General features: G+C 37.7%; 1 protein-coding gene and 1 long non-coding RNA gene across 4 annotated transcripts; one reads left to right on the top strand and one right to left on the bottom strand.

Moving 5' to 3' along the window:
- Positions 1–580: 580 nt before the first annotated feature.
- Positions 581–5,271, top strand: LOC149713085 (uncharacterized). Its single transcript, XR_016370666.1, has 2 exons — positions 581–3,025; positions 3,766–5,271. It is a non-coding gene; the product is annotated as an uncharacterized LOC149713085 (long non-coding RNA).
- LOC149713084 (DNA excision repair protein ERCC-6-like) lies at positions 4,837–21,057 on the bottom strand. 3 transcript variants are annotated; one of them, XM_089845559.1, is made up of 19 exons: positions 20,860–21,057; positions 20,548–20,737; positions 19,111–19,289; positions 18,259–18,384; positions 17,191–17,356; positions 15,520–15,645; positions 15,350–15,442; positions 13,333–13,481; positions 13,149–13,251; positions 11,933–12,051; positions 10,865–11,056; positions 10,620–10,734; positions 9,013–9,260; positions 8,541–8,811; positions 7,121–7,247; positions 6,096–6,274; positions 5,974–6,033; positions 5,261–5,307; positions 4,837–5,192 (listed from the first exon to the last, which is right to left on the bottom strand). In XM_089845559.1, the coding sequence occupies exons 2-19, from the start codon at positions 20,716–20,718 to the stop codon at positions 4,934–4,936; spliced, it is 2,730 nt and encodes a 909-aa protein (XP_089701685.1). In that variant the 5' UTR covers positions 20,719–20,737; positions 20,860–21,057; the 3' UTR covers positions 4,837–4,933. The 3 variants fall into 3 exon arrangements, with proteins under 3 accessions (XP_089701685.1, XP_089701694.1, XP_089701678.1); XM_089845568.1 differs by having other exon boundaries at positions 20,548–20,729; XM_089845552.1 differs by having other exon boundaries at positions 20,548–20,729; positions 20,966–21,017.
- Between the last annotated feature and the right edge of the window lie 84 nt (positions 21,058–21,141).

The raw sequence follows: 21,141 nt of genomic DNA, 5'->3' as shown, positions 1-21,141 counted from the left end.
GGTTATCATTCTCGCCTTCGACCATCCTTGCACTACCTCCTATATAAGAATCAAGGCCCGAGTATGGGAATTTTTTTATCTTCGAAATGAGGCATTTTAATTCGCGGGATTTAGACGCAGCGCGGCGCTCGTTTCCAGACTTTGACGTCACAGCTATCACGTGTAGACGACTCCTTCGGGTTACGGAGAAATAGCTGGGATTGTAGATAACGGAGTAAATTTGAATCTAAACTATGATAAACTAAAAATATTGGAACTTAAAAAAGTTAGTAATAATATGGGAATTATATTTAAATCCTACTGGAGAAAACGCATGCACATTGAAGCTTTAAAAAATTATAATATCGAAAATATTTCCCTTAATAACCAAGGCTTAGCGTCGGCTTCGTAAATAATGTCGGTATCCAAGCAGGGCCGGGCAAAACCACGAGAGCAACCCCTCAAAAAAGAGCGCTTTCCCCGCGAGGGCCGCCGATTCCCGACCAGGGTCCGATACCCACTAACGAAATGCATTTTACATTTCCCCGTCTTTGGAGTTCCAACATTTTCGATTTCTAACTCGTTCTCCTTTTCACATGTCGGAGGGTAAAAGTGGGGGAAAATGCGAAGCGCATGCGTGTTAGTAACAACGTGGATAAAATAGCAGACTACGGTCTTAGCCTCCGCGTATTTCCTCATTACTTTAGAGGCATCAACTTTGCCATTAAATCTAATCATTTTCGATACATTTTCTTGATTTTTTTTCTTAGAAATTTGGAAAAAAAGTGTAATAAAATTCATTTAAGCCAGTGGTTTTTTAGTTAGTTCAATTTTGTACCATTGTTCAATTATTTTTTTTTCATATGATTCTTAAGCCTTTGCACTATGCCTGGATGCTGTGTTGTGGTAGTGGGTAGGATGCAAGAATCAGTCGTATAAAGTAAAGAGGGATGATAAAACAGTGGAAATTAAATTTCACATAATTGTTGTGAAAAGGAGAACGAGTTATAAATCGAAAATGTTGGAACTCCAAAGACGGGTATATGTAACATGCATTTCGTTAGTGGGTATCGGACCCTGGTCGGGAATCGGCGGCCCTCGCGGGGAAAGCGTTCTTTTTTTGACGGGTTGCTCTCGTGGTTTTGCCCGGCGCTGCTTGGATACCGACATTATTTATGAAGCCGACACTAAGCCTTGGCTATTAAGGGAAATATTTTCGATATTATAATTTTTTAAAGCTTCAATGAGCATGTGTTTTCGCCAGTAGGATTTAAATATAATTCCCATATTTTTACAAACTTCTTTAAGTTCCAATATTTTTAGTTTATCACAGTTTAGATTCAAATTTACTCCGTTCTCTACAATCCCAGCTATTTCCCCATAGACCGATGGCGTCGTCTGCTATTTTATCCACGACCCACGACAAGCGCATGCGCGCATAAATTTGCGAAAAGGTCTATTCTGTGAAATTTAATTTCCACTGTTTTACCATCCCTCTTTACTTTATACGACTGATTCTTACATCCCACCCACTACCATAATCCAGGCATAGTGCAAAGGCTTAAGAATCATATGAAAAAAAAATAATTGAACAATGTTACAAAAAGATTTGATAAGACAATTTTGAATTTTAATAGATATTGTTTTTATTAAAACTTTAAAATTAAAACTGATGCAATGAGTTTTAATAAAATTATTTTTCAACTTTAATAAAACCTGTTTTTTAAGCTTGCCTATAATTATAAATTAAAAGTATGAAACTGGTATTAATATTAAACATAAAATAGTTCTAATTAACCAATGTTGGCCAAATAGTCAAAGTCATTGTGCTAATGCGAACGGGCGTGATTTGAAATAAGAAATCCTGAAACGAGCTCCACCTCACGGGGAAACCGCACAATTATATACAAGTCCAAATCCCCATCTGACGAGGGAGCATACTCGGGCCTTGATTCTTATATAGGAGGTAGTGATCCTTGCTACAACCACAGCCCACTCGATCACGCTTTGGATTCACGCACTATAGAACTATAATAGAAGCCCCTCCAGAGTCCAAACAATTATTTTCCTATGTAAAAGCAGGGATATATTTAATTTTAGAAGTAGGAATGAAGACTCATAGCCCAATAAAGAGCCCCTCCCTCCAACACGTAACGAAACGTTAAAATTATCGTAATGGCTCGCTTAAACTACGTTTTGATGACGTTGCTGATGGGGACGGCGAAAAATATGTAATTCTTTTTACCTCTGTCACTATGACCCGCCTCTTCTTTCATACCCCTCCGTCCCCAGGAAGGGGGTCCGGGACTTTGACGCGCGTCCAAATTACTCTGTTCTCCATGCCCACTTCTAAAATTAAATCTATCCCTGGTAAAAGCCGGTATCGGAAATTTTTGGCTTTTTCGCTCGAAAAATTTGTGCAACGTTTCAAAAGTTTCTCTTTCATAGCTTTTTGTAAAAAGAAAATTAAAACGGAAATTAGCCATAATTAAACGGTTTAAATGCGTTTTCTTCGGTTTCTGTTCGAATCTCTTGAAATTTTAGTGAGAAGAATATTGATGGGTTTTAAATTATAGTACAAAGTTTCCAAACAAATAGTTCTTTTCATAAAAATTCATTAAAATTTTGTTTGTGGATAGTCACAACTTAGGGAATTTTTGGGAAAAGACATTTGTTTTAAAACTTTGAAACTGTGCACGATCATTTAAAACCCTTAAATATACCTCTCCCCAAATTTTAAAGAGATTTGAACCAGTGAAACCGAAGAAAACACATTTAAACCATTTCAAGACTCAGCCCTTTAAATAAGGTTAATCTTCGTATTAATATTTTTATAAAAAAGGTTAAAAGCTGACTCCTTTGACTTTCGGGCTTTCGGCTCAAAATGTGTGATAGGAGTTTTGACATAAGTCTTTTATGTAAGGTCCCCATAAGTCAGAAAAAAAGTCAATTTAAGTCATTAGCAAATGCCCCTAATGAAGCAAGCAGGTAAGGAAATTTCATCGCCCCCTGTCGGACTCTGGAGGTACCACAAAGCGAAGCTGACGTAATCGAATTTCGTATTGGTCATGTCTTAATCTCGAAGATTGAATAGAGCTATTTCAGAGGGGGTAATGGCTACGTCACCAATGCTATTTGCCCATAGAGAAAACCCTCATAAAATGGCCGCCCTACACTCAAAGACAGGCCCAATTTTCGTAGCAGACGAAATTTTTCCCCCACTGAAATAGCTCTATAGTAGGCAGGTTTAAAAATGACGGTGGCCAGGAATAGAGCTGGGAGGTATTAACATAAACTAAAGTAGTATTTAAATGAAGAAGTGCACACATTAAGAGGTACAATCATGTAAACGGTACCCACCGCCATTCGGAGATTCCCCAATTAGTGAAAAAGTTGAGTCCTATCCTAACTTCCGGTATAAACAAACAGCCTAGGAATTATAGATGGCGCTTTTATCGTACCGGCCAAATTTTCAAAATGTTAATACGAGTACAATGCCGGTAGTATAGGACCTAATTGGGGACTCATACTTATGGGGACTTATGGTTTTAGGCCAATTGGACGGGCTTCTATAGGCCATGAAGCGAAAGAGTGATCGAGTGGGCTGTGCTACAATTAAATTTGTATATTGCAAAAAGGATTTGTAAAAAAATTAGTGATAGGGTTACTGGTCCCAAAAACCAGTTTCATATTGTTGGCGCTGGGGGTTACTGGTCCTCGGTACCAGCATGGACTAAGCAGTATTGGTTCGTCCATGGTACCAGTTTATTCATGTTTAATTTGCAGGCAAGAAACAAGACGAGTAAAGCTAAAGCTTTCTTGGGACTCGTTGATTTTCTGGTTGTTTATTTACTTCGTATTGGTCAGAATCAATAGGAGAAACCTTTGCGGGACAATTTTTTGGGTTTCAGGATTTATACGTCATTGTCTGGATCTCATTCGTCGCTATATTTTTTATATGTATACACATTTAAGAACACATGGTTAAAATCATTAACTTTTAACGGAACTGTATTATTTATGAGACACAAATACGAGGGGTCCGACATTTACCCAAAATCCCGTACGCTTCTCGCAAAATCACGAAATCTTTGGTGAAATCGCGAAATCAACGAAGAAAAGTTTTTGCGAAATCCCGAAATCAAAGAAGAAATCTTTGGTGAAATCAAGGAGGAAATCCCGAAATCTTTGGTGAAATCAAAGAGGAAATCCCGAAATCTTTGATGAAATCGAATAAGAACTCCCGAAATCAAATAAGAACTCCCGAAATCAAATAAGAACTCCCGAAATCAAATAAGAACTCCCGAAATCAAATAAGAACTCCCGAAATCAAATAAGAACTCCCGAAATCAAATAAGAACTCTCGAAATCAAATAAGAACTCTCGAAATCAAATAAGAACTCTCGAAATCAAATAAGAACTCCCGAAATCAAATAAGAACTCCCGAAATCAAATAAGAACTCCCGAAATCAAATAAGAACTCCCGAAATCAAATAAGAACTCCCGAAATCAAATAAGAACTCTCGAAATCAAATAAGAACTCTCGAAATCAAATAAGAACTCTCGAAATCAAATAAGAACTCTCGAAATCAAATAAGAACTCTCGAAATCAAATAAGAACTCCCGAAATCAAATAAGAACTCCCGAAATCAAATAAGAACTCCCGAAATCAAATAAGAACTCCCGAAATCTAAAAATATATACAAGATCTCCGTTTTTGACGAAATCACGAAATCGTGAAGTTTTCCTCGAAATCACGAATACCATACGCTTTTTTTGGGAACGCTTTTTATGGGAATGTCGGACCCCTCGCGCAAATATTAATTGAGTTATGTGCTTAACAACAAATACTTCCTCTTTCTTGACAAATATTAAAATTTATTTATTCATGAACATAAAACATGTTAAAAATCAACTTTAAAACAAATGTAATTTTTATAAGGCAAACATTTTGCTATTCGCTTTCCGACAAATAAAGCACCCTATCCGAATCCTCATGATTGGAGTCGCCATCCATTTTCTCTTCATCGGAATCGTCAGATTCTACTCTCAATGGTTTCGTACAGAAGGATTTCCTTCTAGCACTTCCACCAAAGAAAGAGGTCGATGGCTCGGATTCTACTACGCCTTCAAATGTATCGTTGATGAAGATGGAACCCGATTCATTGTGGTCCAAAGGTTCACCAGCCTGGAGAGGAGTTCCATTTCTAGGACTATAAATGATAGAATAGAATTGTTTCTCAACTGTTATTCAATATTACCGAATAAACTTAATTCTTACGTTTGAAGAAACTCCACTTGTTTTTTGGGGGTGTCCGGTTTTTCTCTCTGAAAAAACAAGGTGGTTTATTATTAAATCTCGAATTTCGCTTCATGCCAAAGACAAATATAAATAACAGAATGTAATTAGGCAATGAAGAGGTTAAAGAAAGCCTTTGACGTTGGTAAAGCGACGCCTGGTGAGCAGTCTGGAAAATAGCACACTTCCTCTGGTCCAACACCAGTTTATTAATTGCTTGGACTAGTTTTTTAATTCAAGAAGTGCATGGGGTTACTGGTCCTCGGGACCAGTTTATTAATTGCAAATCTATAGGAGAACAAAGGCTGGGACCAGTTTACTATTTCAGACACTAGGGGGACACTGGTCCCAAGGACTTGTTTTATTTCCCAGACTGGTAATTAGGCAATGAAGAGGTTAATGAGAGCCTTTGACGTTGGTGTAACGTCATTGATTCTCGTATAGCGACGCCTGGTGAGGCCTCGTCAAAGGCTTAGCACAGACTAAATACGTAGATAGACTGCAAAATTAACCGAGGGTAGTCAATTCTGGAACATCTCATTAACTTATGACATTATTCATACGAGATTTCCCCCCAAGGCATACCGCGAGTGACTGTAAATAATTATTTCGTAGGCTCAGAGGTAAATTAAATGCTCTCATTTCTGTTATTTCAATTTGCTATTGAGATGTTACATGGAGGGCGTGGACCTTACTTTAAATTCAGTTTGTTGACTTATTGAAGCGCCCGATTCATCTTTCTCGACTTTGACCACCTATAAATATTTATTTATTATAATTCAACTCCATTTCCTTCTCCCACCGATAATATGGTTACCGTTGCAACATTCTTGGGTTTTTCACTGCCTGGACTGATGCCGAAGTCTTTGAAATTTTGTTCTAAGTGATCGATTATCACTTGATCTTCTGTCTTTAAAACTTGGGCACTGGGGCCCTCCTCGTCCGCCAGTTCGTCTTTCAATGGACTTGGAGGTCTTCCTAGAGCCGCCGAAGGAGCTACGGAAATGTGAAAACAATCTATATAAATCCAAGTCCTGACTGACTGATAATCATCGCCCAGCCCAAACCGCTTGCCCTAGAAGGCTTAAAATTTGCAGGAACGTTACTCGTAAATAGTAGGCGCGTACTAAGAGAGATTTTTTCCAGTCCGCCGCCATCTTAAAAAATGGCGACCAGAAATGTAAAAATCTTCTCTATGCAACAAAGTCCGCACTTTTCAACCGATTTCACAAATATTTAGTATACTGATTTCCTTTAACCTATTTACGGGCTGAATGGTCTTTCGGGTTCGATTTGTTGGCATCTCTTTAAATGGCTGCCAGAAACTTAATAACCCTTCTTTATGGAATAATGTCCGCGTGAAAAGTAATAAAAAATGCATCCCTAGGGGCTGACGGGCAACGCCGAGTGCCTTCGCTTCTAGGGTGCTACAAAAATATTAGTCATCAGTAAAATCTACCAATTCTTTATACCATTTTGATGGAAGTTCTTATTACACGCGAGCGACGCAAGTATAATTAATAAATTCGGAAATATTGAAAGGAAGCCCCTAAAAATCTTAATTTCTTATAGGAATTTATAGGAAACTATCTCACACTGAGAATTCTACCAATCCGATAGGGGTAAGAGGTTCGCGTTAGCAGACGCCACTAAACCAATGGCGGATGGCGCAGCTATCCTTGATTATTTTTAAGACTAATTAAATGCTAATTATTTTGCTATAAGAGATCATTTTTTTAAATTTATTTTTCGTTTTGTATTTAAAAAAAAAGACCATTGTTTTACGGAATAATGTTATGTTATTTCAGACCATGGATAAGTTATAAAAAGCATATTACTTACCAGACTTTTCCCCAAATTTCTTTCTATCGAGCCCCGTGGTGTAGGTGGTTCTATAAGTGCCCGTAGTCTTATATTCCTCCTCGACCCTTCGCGACTCTTTGACTATTTGTTCTTGAGCCGCTTGAACCTGCAACGATTGACCTGTATCAAGTACTTGCAGCATATTCCAATGAAAAACCAAAGTAAGCTATGTATTTCAATATCTCTTTAGAATGCAGTTTGCTAGATTTAATACTCAAAAGTATTAATATCGTTGGAGAAGAAAGAAATAGGGCTCACACATACTCAAATAATTTCCCTTAATTTTATGCATTTTGAAGAAAGTTTGAAAAGAATGAGAAGTTTAGTTTGAAAAACCTCTGATTTATATAACAAAAGATAGAATTAATTTCTGTCAATTCCAAAATATCAAGCTTTTAATTCTCCGATATCTGCTGCTTATTTGGCCGCAATATGCATTTGAAAATGCTCCTTCATATGAAATCCGCTTTTTTTTATGAAAGGCTAAAACGTTTCCCATAGGCTGACGTCACGGATATATTTTTCACGTGAGATGGTGCTACTCTCTCCGCTACCAGACCCAGGGTTTAGACTGGCGAGAAGCTCGAGACGCCGCGTATAGGATTCCCGAGCTTTCCCCCCCCCCTCACGTCTTAGTGATGTCATCAAACGGGCGAACAAGCTCGACAAGACTAAATTATTGATATATCGAAACCGAGTTTTCGTGATTTTTCAATGGATTTTAAAAATAGAAACTTTGGTTCAATTATATTAAGAACCTGATATTTTGAAAGTAGGGACTCGAAAGTGTAACATAATACCACTTTCGTGCTAAAATATGATATGATATCGTAATTCCGCATTCCCTTTAATTGTTCGGATGTGTTCTTTATACATAATGAAAAACATAGAAACAAACTTCCTGACTTATGTATAAAATGTTCGTTCGACAGGGTTCGTACAAAATTTTCGAAATTAAATTCCCTGACTTTTCCAGGTTTTCCCTGACAAAATTCCACAAATTTCCCTGACCATTTGCAATAACGTACATGGCGAACACATATGAAAACCAATATAAATTCACTTGAATCATTTTTGCACGAGTTTTGTTATAAAAATAAGCCAATGATTGTGTTTAAATGTAACTCTATCAAAGTAATAACTGGAGCGAGCGAAGCGAGCTCCGCGAATTTGGGGCTCTGGTCAAATCTCAGACAACACATTTTCTGGTCACCCTTGTACTGCTATCCAGGCTTTAAATTTCCCTCCAATATATTTTTCCCTGACATTTCCCTGACTTTTTAGGTCCATTTTCAATTTCCCTGACTTTTCCCTGACATTTTAGGCCCATTTTCAATTTCCCTGACTTTTCCAGGTTTTCCAGGATTTCCAGGTCGTGTACGAACCCTGTTCGACTTACCCTTTGTTGAATATAATGATCATCCATGTGATCGGGAATTTGTGACAAGGGCTGTGGATTTTCCTCCTTTATATTCCCCTGGAACATCAGATCATGATCGCTTATGTTGAAAACGTGTTTCTTCAGTGACAACAGAAACTCAATGTGTTTGTCCAAATCCGGTGTCGTTCTTCGATTCTTCGCGTGGAGTTTGTGTAGTTGTTTCTGAGTTTGCGACGATTTTGGATCGTCCAAAAGAAACAAATCCCTCAATTCACTTTTCGTGAAATACCTGAAAACAACAACGACTTCTATTGATGAACTTTACAATTATATTTTAAGTCAGCTTCGATCGTAATTAACTTTATCAATTAATAAAACAATGCCTCCTAATAAGGCAATTTCGACTAATCAACTTTCAATTGGATCTTAAAATGGGAAATTAATTGGTTGGAAGCCGACCCCAGCGCCATCTACCTGCTCTCAACGTTACCTGTGCGGGTCTTTGTTCTTTACTCCCTTGGTGGCGACTTGACGCGTGATTGAATCCTTAAAGATCTGTCTTCGGTAGATCTTTTCTTCAATGGTTCCGCAAGTGATGAAGCGGTAAACGACTACCGGTTTAGTTTGTCCAATCCTGTAAGCTCTGTCTACAGCTTGGGCGTCTGACGCGGGGTTCCAACAGGGATCGTAAATGACGACCCTATCAGCGGCCGTGATTGTTAAACCGACTCCGCCAACCTGGAAACGTAATAATCAAAGTGATCTATCAACAAAATTATCAGTCACAAATTAAACTTCATTATATTAACAAGTTTGGAAACTAAAATATAACCTCTCCGAGTCGAGAGAAGGACTATCTACATACACAATTACAGGGTTGCCACCGAATTTTCAGAACCAAATTCCCTGACTTTTCCAGGTTTTCCATGACCTTTTTAGGCCGAAAGTGTGAATGTTTACAGCAGGTTTTAAGTGCTTATAATTAATTAAACTCGACCTACATTAAGATTTCCAATGTATTTGTTGCACCAAAATGAATAAGAAACATTTTAACTATAAATAACAGTCCAAGAGATTTTTTTAAAGGCATTTTCTAGACAGCATTTTTAAGGATTGCTCTAGAGTGTTAAGAGAGGATGCGGAGAAACTTTCATTACTCTTTCAATAAAGACTTATCCCCAGAAATTTTACCCACTAAAATCAAACTCCCTGACTTTGCTTAAATTTTAAAAATTCCCTGACTTTTCCATGTCCTTTTCGCCTATTTTTTAAATTCCCTGACTTTTCCAGTTTTTCTCTGACCCGGGGCAACCCTGTATTACATTGACTAGGTGATTTGCCAACTGCGAACGAAGTGACAGACACGTCCAGTGTAAAACCTCTCAGTGATGTCATTGTCACTGAGATAATAATAGGATAGCTTTTCTAAACAGTTTCATATTATTTAATAGGACAAAAATACTGTTGGACTATTTTAGTGTTAAATCACGCTACTTAACATAATCCGTCGAGTTTTGGAAAATAAATTTAGGAACTTGTGGAAATATTGGTCAGTGGATATGTGGACAGTCAATAAAGAACAATTAATGCAGTTGAACAATAGCCTTTTTAAACTAGAACAATCCCAGACGAGATGTGGTATAGGAATTAATTATTTTGCTAATACAAGAAAATTACATGGGAAAGTTAGATTTAGTCTAGAACATAGGATTATATAGGGAATTTCATGAAATTGAAGGTCCAAAAATATAGGATTTTATAGCAGCAATTATAGGACCACCCCACTTTAAAAAACGGTCAATCCATCCATTCGATTGAGGTCAATAGACAAATAAACAAGTTGGCTTAGTCTAGTCTACATCTAAGGGATAGAATCACGTGACCAACAAAGTTGACTGTAGTACCATCTGTCGTTAAGCGACGAAAATAAATCTAATTTTTCTGATTGGATTAGAGTCTGACTCTTGGGGTAAAACGAGTTCTGCGCATGGCAAAATCAGACCAATCAGGTTATCCCTTTCTCACCTCAAAACCCGAGCTCGAGATCTGAGCCGTTATAAAAATTCAAAAGAATTGTTGGTTGGGTCTACAACTTACTTGCGTCGTCAGCAACATTAGTGGTATTCTGGGATCATTTTGGAATGTTTGAACACGTCTTTGACGATCTTCTAGTTTGGTCACTGTTCCATCTAATCGAGATATCCGCCACTTCCTAAGACAATTACATAATATCACGAGTAACATTATGTTAACATGAAAGTTATTTGAAGTTTGGTTCTTTAACTCTAAACATGATTATCTCGCAACTTAAAAATTGCCTTCCTCGTTACTTTCTGTCTCACCTAACTTTGAGGATTTTTTCAATGATATCCAAAATCTTTCTGGACATTGAGAAAACGAGGGTGCGATGTCCGTTCTCTTTCAAGTTCTCCAACAATAAAATGAGCGCCTCCATTTTACCCGATTCTTCCAGGAGAAGTTGAGGATCGACATCGATGGATACAGCGTCCGCATTTGGATCTTCAGCCATTTCACTGCGAGTAAGCAAAACGATTTTTAAGATCCGTTCAAATTGAATATTAAAAGGAATTTCCTTAACATTTCCGGGCATTAAAAAGTATTTCTTATAAATTTGAGTGTCTTATAATATATAGTGGAACGCGAATAATACTTTTTGGGTATCGATCTGCTTACCGAATACCACACATTTTTCTTAAAAAATACCAAATCGAACACCGAATAGCTGGGCCTTGGTAAATTTTTAACTCCACGATTAATCGCGAATAGTCAAAACCAAGCAAGGAGGAAAACATTTAAAAGCTCCCATATTTCAAATTACCACTCCTTGTTGGTCGCCGAGTATTGCTTAAAATTTTCCTAGGCACTTGCTGGTAGTTTATGATAGGAGATAAATAAGTTTGGTATTTTTTTTTAAATAAGGTCTGTCTACTCTGTAGAGGGAGCTGCTGTGCCAAGACCCTAAATTTGTGGTAATCGAACTTTAAAAGGTGGCTCCGTTGGTGCCCCTTAAAGATGGCTTTCCTACTACACAGTTGCTAAGCTTAGTAAGGCTAGTGAAGCCAAAGGCAGGAACCAATGGGACCTAGTGCATTAGGTCTGATTGGTTCCCGCCTTTGGCAAGGTAAAATTCGTGGCCAGAATGCAAAGGGGTGATAATGGAGCTGCCTGTTGCTTTAACCGAATAGTCAATTCGATTTTCGTATTGATCGAGTAGTAAACTAGTGTTGGGCCATCTCTACTACAAATTCTGTTATCGGTAAAGCTAAAGTTTATTCCGTCAATGTCAAGGAATTTTAATAAAAACATCCCTAATTTTAATTTTCCATAGTAATTATTAATTTTAAAGGTAATTACGCCCCCCGCCCCTCTATCTTTCTGAGAAACGTTACTTGAAGCTGGTTTCAAGGTCAAGTTCGGCGCAGCAACGGCGAGAGAAGAGTCTCGGATGATCACAAACTTTCTTCAAAATGTTAAGTTGTACCAGCGGTGATTTCGTCGACATCAAAACCTAGAATAATTTTAAATTATACTTGCAATTAAAATTAAGCAATTTTTATAGGCAAGTGCGTATAAAATAGAAAATAATATTGGAACCATGGATAAAGTTAAGATATAAGCAACTAGGTTTTCTTACTGAACCCTAAGAGCTAGGCCTTTGTCTGAAGAAGGCAACAAAGGGATATAGAAGAGTATCAAAAATTCTTTCTAGTATCGAGTATTTAGATTAATAATAATAATCTAAGCTTTGTCTATGAAGGGATGTCCACATAAAGCTAGTGGCATGTTTACAGGTGGGTCCCTTTACAATGCATAGAGGGGTGGTGGCTAGCCCCTTTGCCTCAGCCAACCTACAGCGCCCTATACTAACTATTACCGTTAACCTGTGCAAGTTTGATGGAAAGGAGAAACCGGGTTAGACCACGGAGGAAAACTCCTTTTACCAAGCGGGGAGAGAACTTGCAAACTCTACGCAGAACGATTTGTTCCCAGATTTTCACCCAGTGCCACAGTCCGGGATCCCACCCGGGATCCTCTTGCTGCGAGGCGAAAGCGCTAACCGCTACGCCACCCCACTTCATGAGGTCAAATTTGGTTTGTTTTTTTCGAGTAATTATCGAGTCTCAAATATTTAACTTGTCGAATATTAATCGAGTAAATTTCTTGAAATTAACAATTAAGCTGTTCAATTATCTAATATCTAAGTAGTTCAAAAGATGTTAGTGATCAATTGAACATTAAACACGTTATTTACAAAATAAATGCTCATGAGCTCATCGCCTGCTAAAGTTATAAGCCAATTGGATTCTAGTATTTAAGAACTTAAAAAGCTACTCGAACCTTTCTCGAGCATCTCAATACGTTATCGAGTACTCGGCTCGATACTCGCACACCACTGATATAAATCCCTATTGGACGAACACATTGAATGGAACAAGTGGGCCAATAGAAATTCATATCCTCTGTCCTCACCTTCGAACAGTGGCCTTAAGAGTAGGGTAGGGTCGCTCGTATCATCTTAATAATGTAGATTAATACACGATTCCAATTTGAAACATCAAAAGTTCCACGCTCTTTCCAATGCAAGAACTATAATTTAATGCTTACCCTTTGTACATCTTCGGATTCGAGAAACCTTCGATAAATATCAATTTGTTTGTCGGACAGAAAAACCCAAAGAATAAACTCATTTTTAGTGGGAAGACTAATGCTAAAAAGAAAAAGAAACAAAACCATGATAAAACGGTTCAATTTCGCTCTATTCATTGAATTCCATAGAACAATTCTATACCTCTTCACATTGGGGTCCGCGTTCTCATTTTGGTTGAAATATTCAGCTTTGGTTCGTCTCAAAAAATAGGGATCGATGAGTTTACGAAGATTTTCCGCAATTTTGTTGCCATATTTTTTCTCGCCCGCTGTCGCATCTTTTTCCCGAGCCTGTATCATTCAAACAAGAAAAATTTACAAATAATCAACTGCAATTTTATTGCAGTTTCGCAACATCTCAAGAAAGAGTTGCCGCAATTCCAAATGATTTTCAGATCAAATTCCAAGCAGACTCCCTCATTGATTTAGGCCAAAGGATGTGATTTTTAACATATTTAGTGCAAACCTAGATATTTCAGTCGGAAATTTACCAAATACCGCGTAAACTTCCTATTTATATCTTACCGTAATTTTAAAATGGTAATTTACCGATAAATTACGTAAATTACCGCGGTGATAAGCTTGTGAAAGTATAAAATACCTTAGATTACGGTTATTATAATTATTGTTATTCCAAAATTTAAATAGGTAATTTACCGGTAATGTTTCGGTAATTTACACAGTAAATTACTATTTTTAAAAATAACGGTGGTAATTTGACATCTCTACCTAAACCTAAGAAGTGCAACACTGGAACATTCAGCATTGCAAGTTTCCCAAACCTAATAACCTTGAAAATCCCCGACTTTTCCAGCTTGCTTTTTCCTAATGAAATTTTGCCAGTATATCCCTAACCATTTTAAGTATGTGTTTACCAGAGGCCACTTCATAATTACACCCGGCCCATATTTAGCATTGCTCGAAGCAATCATGGTTTCATATACCAAACAAAGTCCCTGACATATTCCCGACATTTTAGGGGATTAAAACTTTTAAATCCCTGACTTATTCAGGTTCTGTACGAACCCTGAAGAAGCGCAACATTGCAAGTTTCCTAAACCTAGATATATCAGTCGGTAATTTACCAAATACCGCGTAAACCACCGATTTATATCTTACCGTAATTTTAAAATGGAAATTTACCGATAAATTACGTAATAAGCCTGTGAAAGTATAAAATGCCTTAAATTACGGTAGTTTTCGTTATTCCAAAATTTAAATAGGTAATTTACCGGTAATGTTTCGGTAATTTACACAGTAGATTACTATTTTTAAAAATTACAGTGGTAATTTCACATCTCTACTTAAACCTAAGAAGTGCAACACTGGAACATTCAGCCTTGCAAATTTCCCAAACCCAAGAACCGGGTTCAGACGAAATCCCCGACTTTTCCAGCTTGCTTATCCCTGATGAAATTTGCCAGTATATCCCTGACCATTATAAGTACGTGTTTACCAGAGCCCACTTCAAAAATACACCCGGCCCATATTTAGCATTGCACGCAGAAATCAAGGTTTCATTTACCAAACAAAGTCCCTGACATATTCCCGACTTTTTAGGGGATAAAAACTTTTAAATCCCTGACTTATTCAGGTTCTGTACGAACCCTGAAGAAGCGCAACATTGCAAGTTTATTAAACCTAAGAAATAATTGCCACTTAAATCAAATCTTCCCGGACTTGACCAGGTTTTTCCCTGTCACGTGGCAACGTCCATAAATAAAAACCAAAGAGAAGGTTGCCTCGGGTTTCATACAAAATCTTCGGACTGAAAATCCCCAACATTCTAAGTTCTTAACATAGCCAAAATGTTAACCAATACCCTGACCATTTTTAAGCCTAAAATCAGAACCCGCTTGATAATATCGGACCATATTTAGCATTGGTTAACGCTTGGTTTGACAGATCAAAGGGTAACCCTGATTGTCATCCAGGGTTCATACACTTTTGGAAAACAAATTTCCCTGAGATTTCCAGGCTGTTTGACGCAAATTTCCCTGAGGTTTTTGTCAACAATTTATTTCCCTGATTTTTCCAGGTTTGTATGAACCCTGCCATCCCCGATTTTCCTGATCATAAAAATTTGTCAAATTCCAAGAATATCTTTTAGCATTTATCAAAGTGTACCAAGTAGTCCAGACGTTACGGGTTAAACTTACAGTGTTAATGGGATTTTCATACTGCACTTTGAAAGTGGCTAGTGTTCCCAGTAACGCACCCTGGTGGCAGAAATCATACAATGCCCAGAGTTCCTGAAATAAAAAATCCACGTTAAAATCATGAGACAAGACTGCAAAATTCGTCAAGCACGTTAAAACCATAGTGATACCTTGAGGTTATTTTGTACTGGAGTCCCTGTTAACACTAAACGGTGTCTGGCCATAATTTCATGAGCGGCTTTAGTGGTTTTCGTCGGGTTTTTGATCTTGTGACCTTCATCCAATATCATGTAGTCCTAAACGGAAGAAATTTCATTTTTTCCCCTCAAAATATTTCAGGGATTTTTTGAAAACAACCACGAACATCAAAAGGTCATAAATATAAAGCAAAAAGTACACTTCATTAACAACTCCCTGCCTTTGGCTGTAGACAACAAGTAAACTGAAAGGCAAACTAGCGCCCTCTCATGGATTAACTAACGCTAGGGATTGTTCACTAACCGTGTTTCCCATGTATTTCTATCGCCAACTACACGTTCCGAATAATTCCTTGATTCCCCCAATTTATTGGACCAAAACGGATGTAGATATAGCGCCATCTCTGGGCAAAATAAATAATTTTTGTTCAAATTAGGCAGGATTTTAATTTTGACGTCATAGGACACGTCAAAGTGGTCCAATTTTCCTATAACTTCCTGTTAGGGAAAGTAGCTGCTGCTAGGGGGCGTTTGCAACATGCATACTTCATCTTTTAGAGGGAACAAACAATCCCTAGCGTTATTTAATCCATGGCCCTCTCAAACCCCTACAGAAACTAACCAATCAGGGAAGAACTTGACGTCATAGGCTTATAGAAAGAAGTACACGATGCTGACGTTAATTTTTGGTACTAGAGCTAGCATGTGCTACTTTATGAGCATATTCACGGTTTGTTAACTGTGCAGTGGACGGGAAGGTGATCATGCGCAGAGGGGGTCGACACTATTCTGGGATAAAGGAGGCGGGGCTTTTCTCATAATACACGGCGCGAGCAAGTTTCAAAGAAGCGTACATTTTGTTTTTATTACATCCTTATAAATCAAAAGTCCCGACTGACTGACTGACTGATAATCAACGCCCAGCCCAAACCGCTTGCCCTAGAAGGCTGAAAATTTGCAGGAACGTTACTCATAAGTAGTAGGCGCGTACTAAGAAAGATTTCCCCCCAATCCACCGCCATCTTAATAAATGGCGCCCAGAAATGTAACAAAGTCTTCTCTATGCAACAAAGTCCGCGCGTTTCAACTGATTTCGCAAATATTTAGTACACTGGTTTCCTTTAACCTATAGACGGGCTGAATGATCTTTCGGGTTCGATTTGTTGCCATCTTTTAAAAAGGCGGCCAGAAATTTAAAAACCCTTCTTTATGGAATAATGTCCGCGTGAAAACTAATAAAAAAAAACGTCCCGGCGGGCTGACGGGCAACGCCGAGTGCCTTGGCTCCAAGGGTGCTACAAAAATATTAGTCCTCAATAAAATCTACATATTCTTTGTATCATTTTGATGGAAGTTCTTACTACACGCGAGCGACGCCGCGGGAATAACAGCTAGTATCTACATACTTTCGCTAACATAGTATGTGTAAATCAGCATATCAAATTTGATAAATATCACGAGTCAGCACAGTTACGCGATTATACAAAGTCCTCCAGTAGGGTTGCCACAATTTGAAATTGTTTTTAGATAATTAATTTCTGGCTAATTTACGCGATGTTTTGCCTACACACTGACGTCACAACTGAGATAGATCTATGGACTATAATATTGTACGGTTCCTAATTAGGAAAATACTATAATTACCCATTTGAATGGTTTTCCATTGCATCTGGCAAGCTTATCAGCGGATGTAACCAGAAGTCCATAACTTGTTAAAAGCACACCCTGTTTTCTTTGGGCTTTGAGCAAATTCCTTTCTTTTTCCCTGACGGAACTTCCGTGATAGCAATAAACGGCCAAACTAGGACACCTATAGAACAAAATTAACGAAATTATTCTAGTTAAATTAAACCTGTTTCACTATGCAGAATGGTCTTATAATTAGTAGAAGAATCGATAAAAAAGAAAAACACTCGATTTTGCTTTTCACCCTCCCTTTAAACAAACTAGAACGAGGGAATATTCACGAACATTTTGCTTAATAACTCGACCCCTGTACGTTTGACTTAAACTTCCCCGTTTTCCCCGAATTTTAGTAAGAATTCCCTGAGGTTTTTGTCAACTATTCATTTCCCTGATTTTTCCAGGTTTGTATGAACCCTGATGATGTGCGGGTGTACCCGACCAGATACCCGAAACATATCTTTTAGGACCCGAACGGGTACCCGAGTCCCAATTTTACCAATACCCGCCGAGTCTGACAAATCCCCATGGGTCCAATTCATGCCGTTACCGCGCGTGTTTCAATACTTATGCCTTTCATAATTAAACAATCTAATTAGTGACAAGTTATTAATTAATATTGTTTAACGAATTACGTAACTATGGTGGATAATGGCTCAGCTTTGAAACCGAGCTTTTAATTGGACTGTAAGGAAAAACAAAGAGACCCGAATTGGATCCGAAAGCTAATTTTGGGGATTTTGCAGGACCCGAAGACCCGATGGGGAAATTGAAAATTGGACCCGGTACAATTTTCTATTACCCGAAGTTTACCCAACACCCAAAAATCTGGACCCGCACAGCCCTGATTAAAAGTAACGACAGTGGAGATTTGTCAACTCCATTCCAGGCAGCCGACTCCAGCTGGTTAACATTACACAAGCTCAACGCCATGGACCATTTTTAAAAATATATTGAATGAAATAAAAGTTGAGAAGTCTCTCACTAGATGGCGACAAACCAAAAATAAAATAACCCTAAGAACAATACCATTTATTGAATTCATCTTCCCAGTTGGTGATGAGTGAAACTGGCATCACGATAAGAACAGATTTGATCGTGTCCATGTCGAAAAGTCCAGACAGAAAAGCGATAACTTGGACCGTTTTGCCCATGCTGGAAATAAAGAAATATATTCAAGTTAAATTTAAATGATCAGTTACTTAACTTTCAGGAGAAAAATATTGAATTGTGTTTTGAGAATTAAATTCAACTTCATGTTGAGTAATGTAACAATAAACATAATACCAGAAAGGGATAATAGAAGAAAGATGAGACTTGCTCTTAAAGGGAATGCGAATTTAGAATTTCATATCATATTTTAGCACGAAAGTGGTATTATGTTACACTTTCGAGTCTCTACTTTCAAAATATCAAGTTTTTAATATAATTGAACCAAAGTTTCTATTTTTAAAATCCATTCAAAAATCACGAAAACTCTGCAGTTTCGAAATATCAATAATTTAGTCTTGTCGAGCTTGTTCGCCCGTTTGATGACATCACTATGACGTGAGGAAAAAAAGCGCGGGAATCCTATAGGCGTCTCGAGCTTCTCGCCAGTCTGAACTCTAGGTCTGATAGCGGAGAGAGTGGCCAAACCTCACGTGAAAAATATATCTGTGACGTCACCCAACGGGAAACGTTTTAGCCTTTCATATAAAGAGGATTTCAAATTATTTCATATGAAGCATTTTCAAATGCATATTGCCAATGAAATAAGCAGAAATGGGAGAATTAAAAGCTTGATATTTTTGAATTCACAGAGATGTGAAAGTTGATATGAAACTCAATTGCGCATTCGCAACACACCATTAGGAAAATGCAGTTTCCGAGTTATCTTACCCCATATCGTCCGCCAAAATTCCTCCTTTCTTGATTTTATGCAGCGACCACATCCAATCTATTCCTTCTTTCTGATACGGATACAATTTGTCGTAGAACTCTCGACTAATTTGATAGCCATCGGAGAGCTCGATCATATCGGAGTCCGACTCAGAATCAGATTCCATTAAGAGGTGTTCCTGTGTTAAACAATTTCAAACATTTTAACAATTAGTCAAGTACGAGCTACGATACAATACAATGGGGGCTTATAATTTATAGCAATTATAGGTATTTTTATGAAAATATAGGATTTTATGGGACATTTTTCCAGAATTATAGGATTATATAGGACACTAAAATATTAATTTTTCTTTTTTTTTAAACAACTAGTTAAGCTACAAAATTAGGGAAAACATTCACATTTTATGATATTTTTTATACCAGAGTCTGGTTTAACGGATGGGTTGCTTAAAATTAACGTAAACTTCAAAATTATGGGATTCTTGACGAGTTTGGCCAAAAATATAGGATTTTTTAGGACAGTTTTGAAAATATAGGAATTATAGGACCTATAGGGGCCCTGGGGGAGAGGGGTCCCGAAACCAATTTTAATTTTCACTTTTATTTGTAGAAAAGTCAAGAATGACAAGTTTATAATCCAAATTTCAACTGCTTTGACGTCCCTAACACGCTGGCTAATCTTCAATACACCTATTTTACCTTACTGAAGGTAGCAACCAATAAAAAGAAGTCATCCTCGAGGGCGGAGCTAAGACTAGCCATTGCTAAGCTAGGTGGGCCAGTCAACTAAACCCCTCGATTATGAGAACGCCATCTAGTGGCATTTGTTTAAACTAAACGACAGACGAGATTCGCTTTAGAAATGACAAGTGCAAAGTACAATGAACTTATAGATTAGCTAATGCTAGGACTAATTACTTAACAAATATGAATTACCCTTACTTTTACCATAAGATAATAAGAGCTGTAAGTCTCTAGGACAAGCGACGCAACGCTGGAACATTCACCGATGTTGTAATTGTAATTTTCATACACTCAAGACATTTTCCCCGATAAAATAAAATATCCGTTGACACTGATCAAATTCCCTGATCTACTTGGCCCCTGATCTGTGGCAACCGAATCATATACATTTATGTGCTTCCGAGTGCCATGTAATTAGCCTTAGCCATTATACAAAGAGTTTCATGTCTAATGGACTTCAAATTCAAAATGGACAAACTAATGACGCCTTTATTCTTATCAAAAGCAGTCCGTGGAATCCCTAGCTGCCCTGCACCAACGAAACTTTCACTTAACGAGATATTTAACGAAGTTCTAAGATTAATTAGGATTGGTACTAAACTATAAGATTTCATACTAAACATAGTACCACTTTTCTCTGTTCTACCAATAAAGAACGCTATTCAAGTTAAGAATTTCAAAAACACATACCTGTATTTTAGATATCTTCGCGTCAATTTTGTCAGAGTGATGAATCTCTTGCATTTGTTGGAATTTCACCAGTGCTGGTTTGTACTTGAACTCCTTCAGCAAATTTCTGGCTTCCCTTTTTAGTTGATTGTAACGTTCGACGTTGACATCATCCTGCTCCTGGTCCGACATGATTGTGTGCTCTACGAAACTAAATTTAAATTTTTTAAATCACTGTTCAGTAAAATAATCAACATTGTGCTTGAATCATCTTTGTTAACTTGTCCAAGCCTGAATTTATCCCCATATTTCCCAAAAGGTTTGCAAACTTACCGATTAATTAACTTTAACTAAAACAAATAGAAAGAGACAAACTCTAACTTTAACTATTAAACTAAAACGAATAATTATTAAAATAAAAATAATTGCAACACTTCACTCGCAGCCCCAAGAGACAAATGAAATCCGCTCTCGAAACACACCGCCACGCCAACCGCCACTAATTTGAATGAAAAGGTACGGTACTTTCCCATGTGTTAAATAACCAGTCAGAAGCAGAGCCCACTCGATCACGCACTCACGGACGCAAGCGGCTCGGCTACCAGGGCTGGAAAT

This window comes from Phalangium opilio, unplaced genomic scaffold (assembly GCF_054372755.1).
Source record: "Phalangium opilio isolate 3A_F unplaced genomic scaffold, DU_Popi_V2 ptg000009l_1, whole genome shotgun sequence".
NCBI classification, from domain to species: Eukaryota; Metazoa; Arthropoda; class Arachnida; order Opiliones; family Phalangiidae; genus Phalangium; species Phalangium opilio.
The sequence above is the reverse complement of the archived record's forward strand: the minus strand, read 5'-3'. Positions and strand labels throughout refer to the sequence as shown.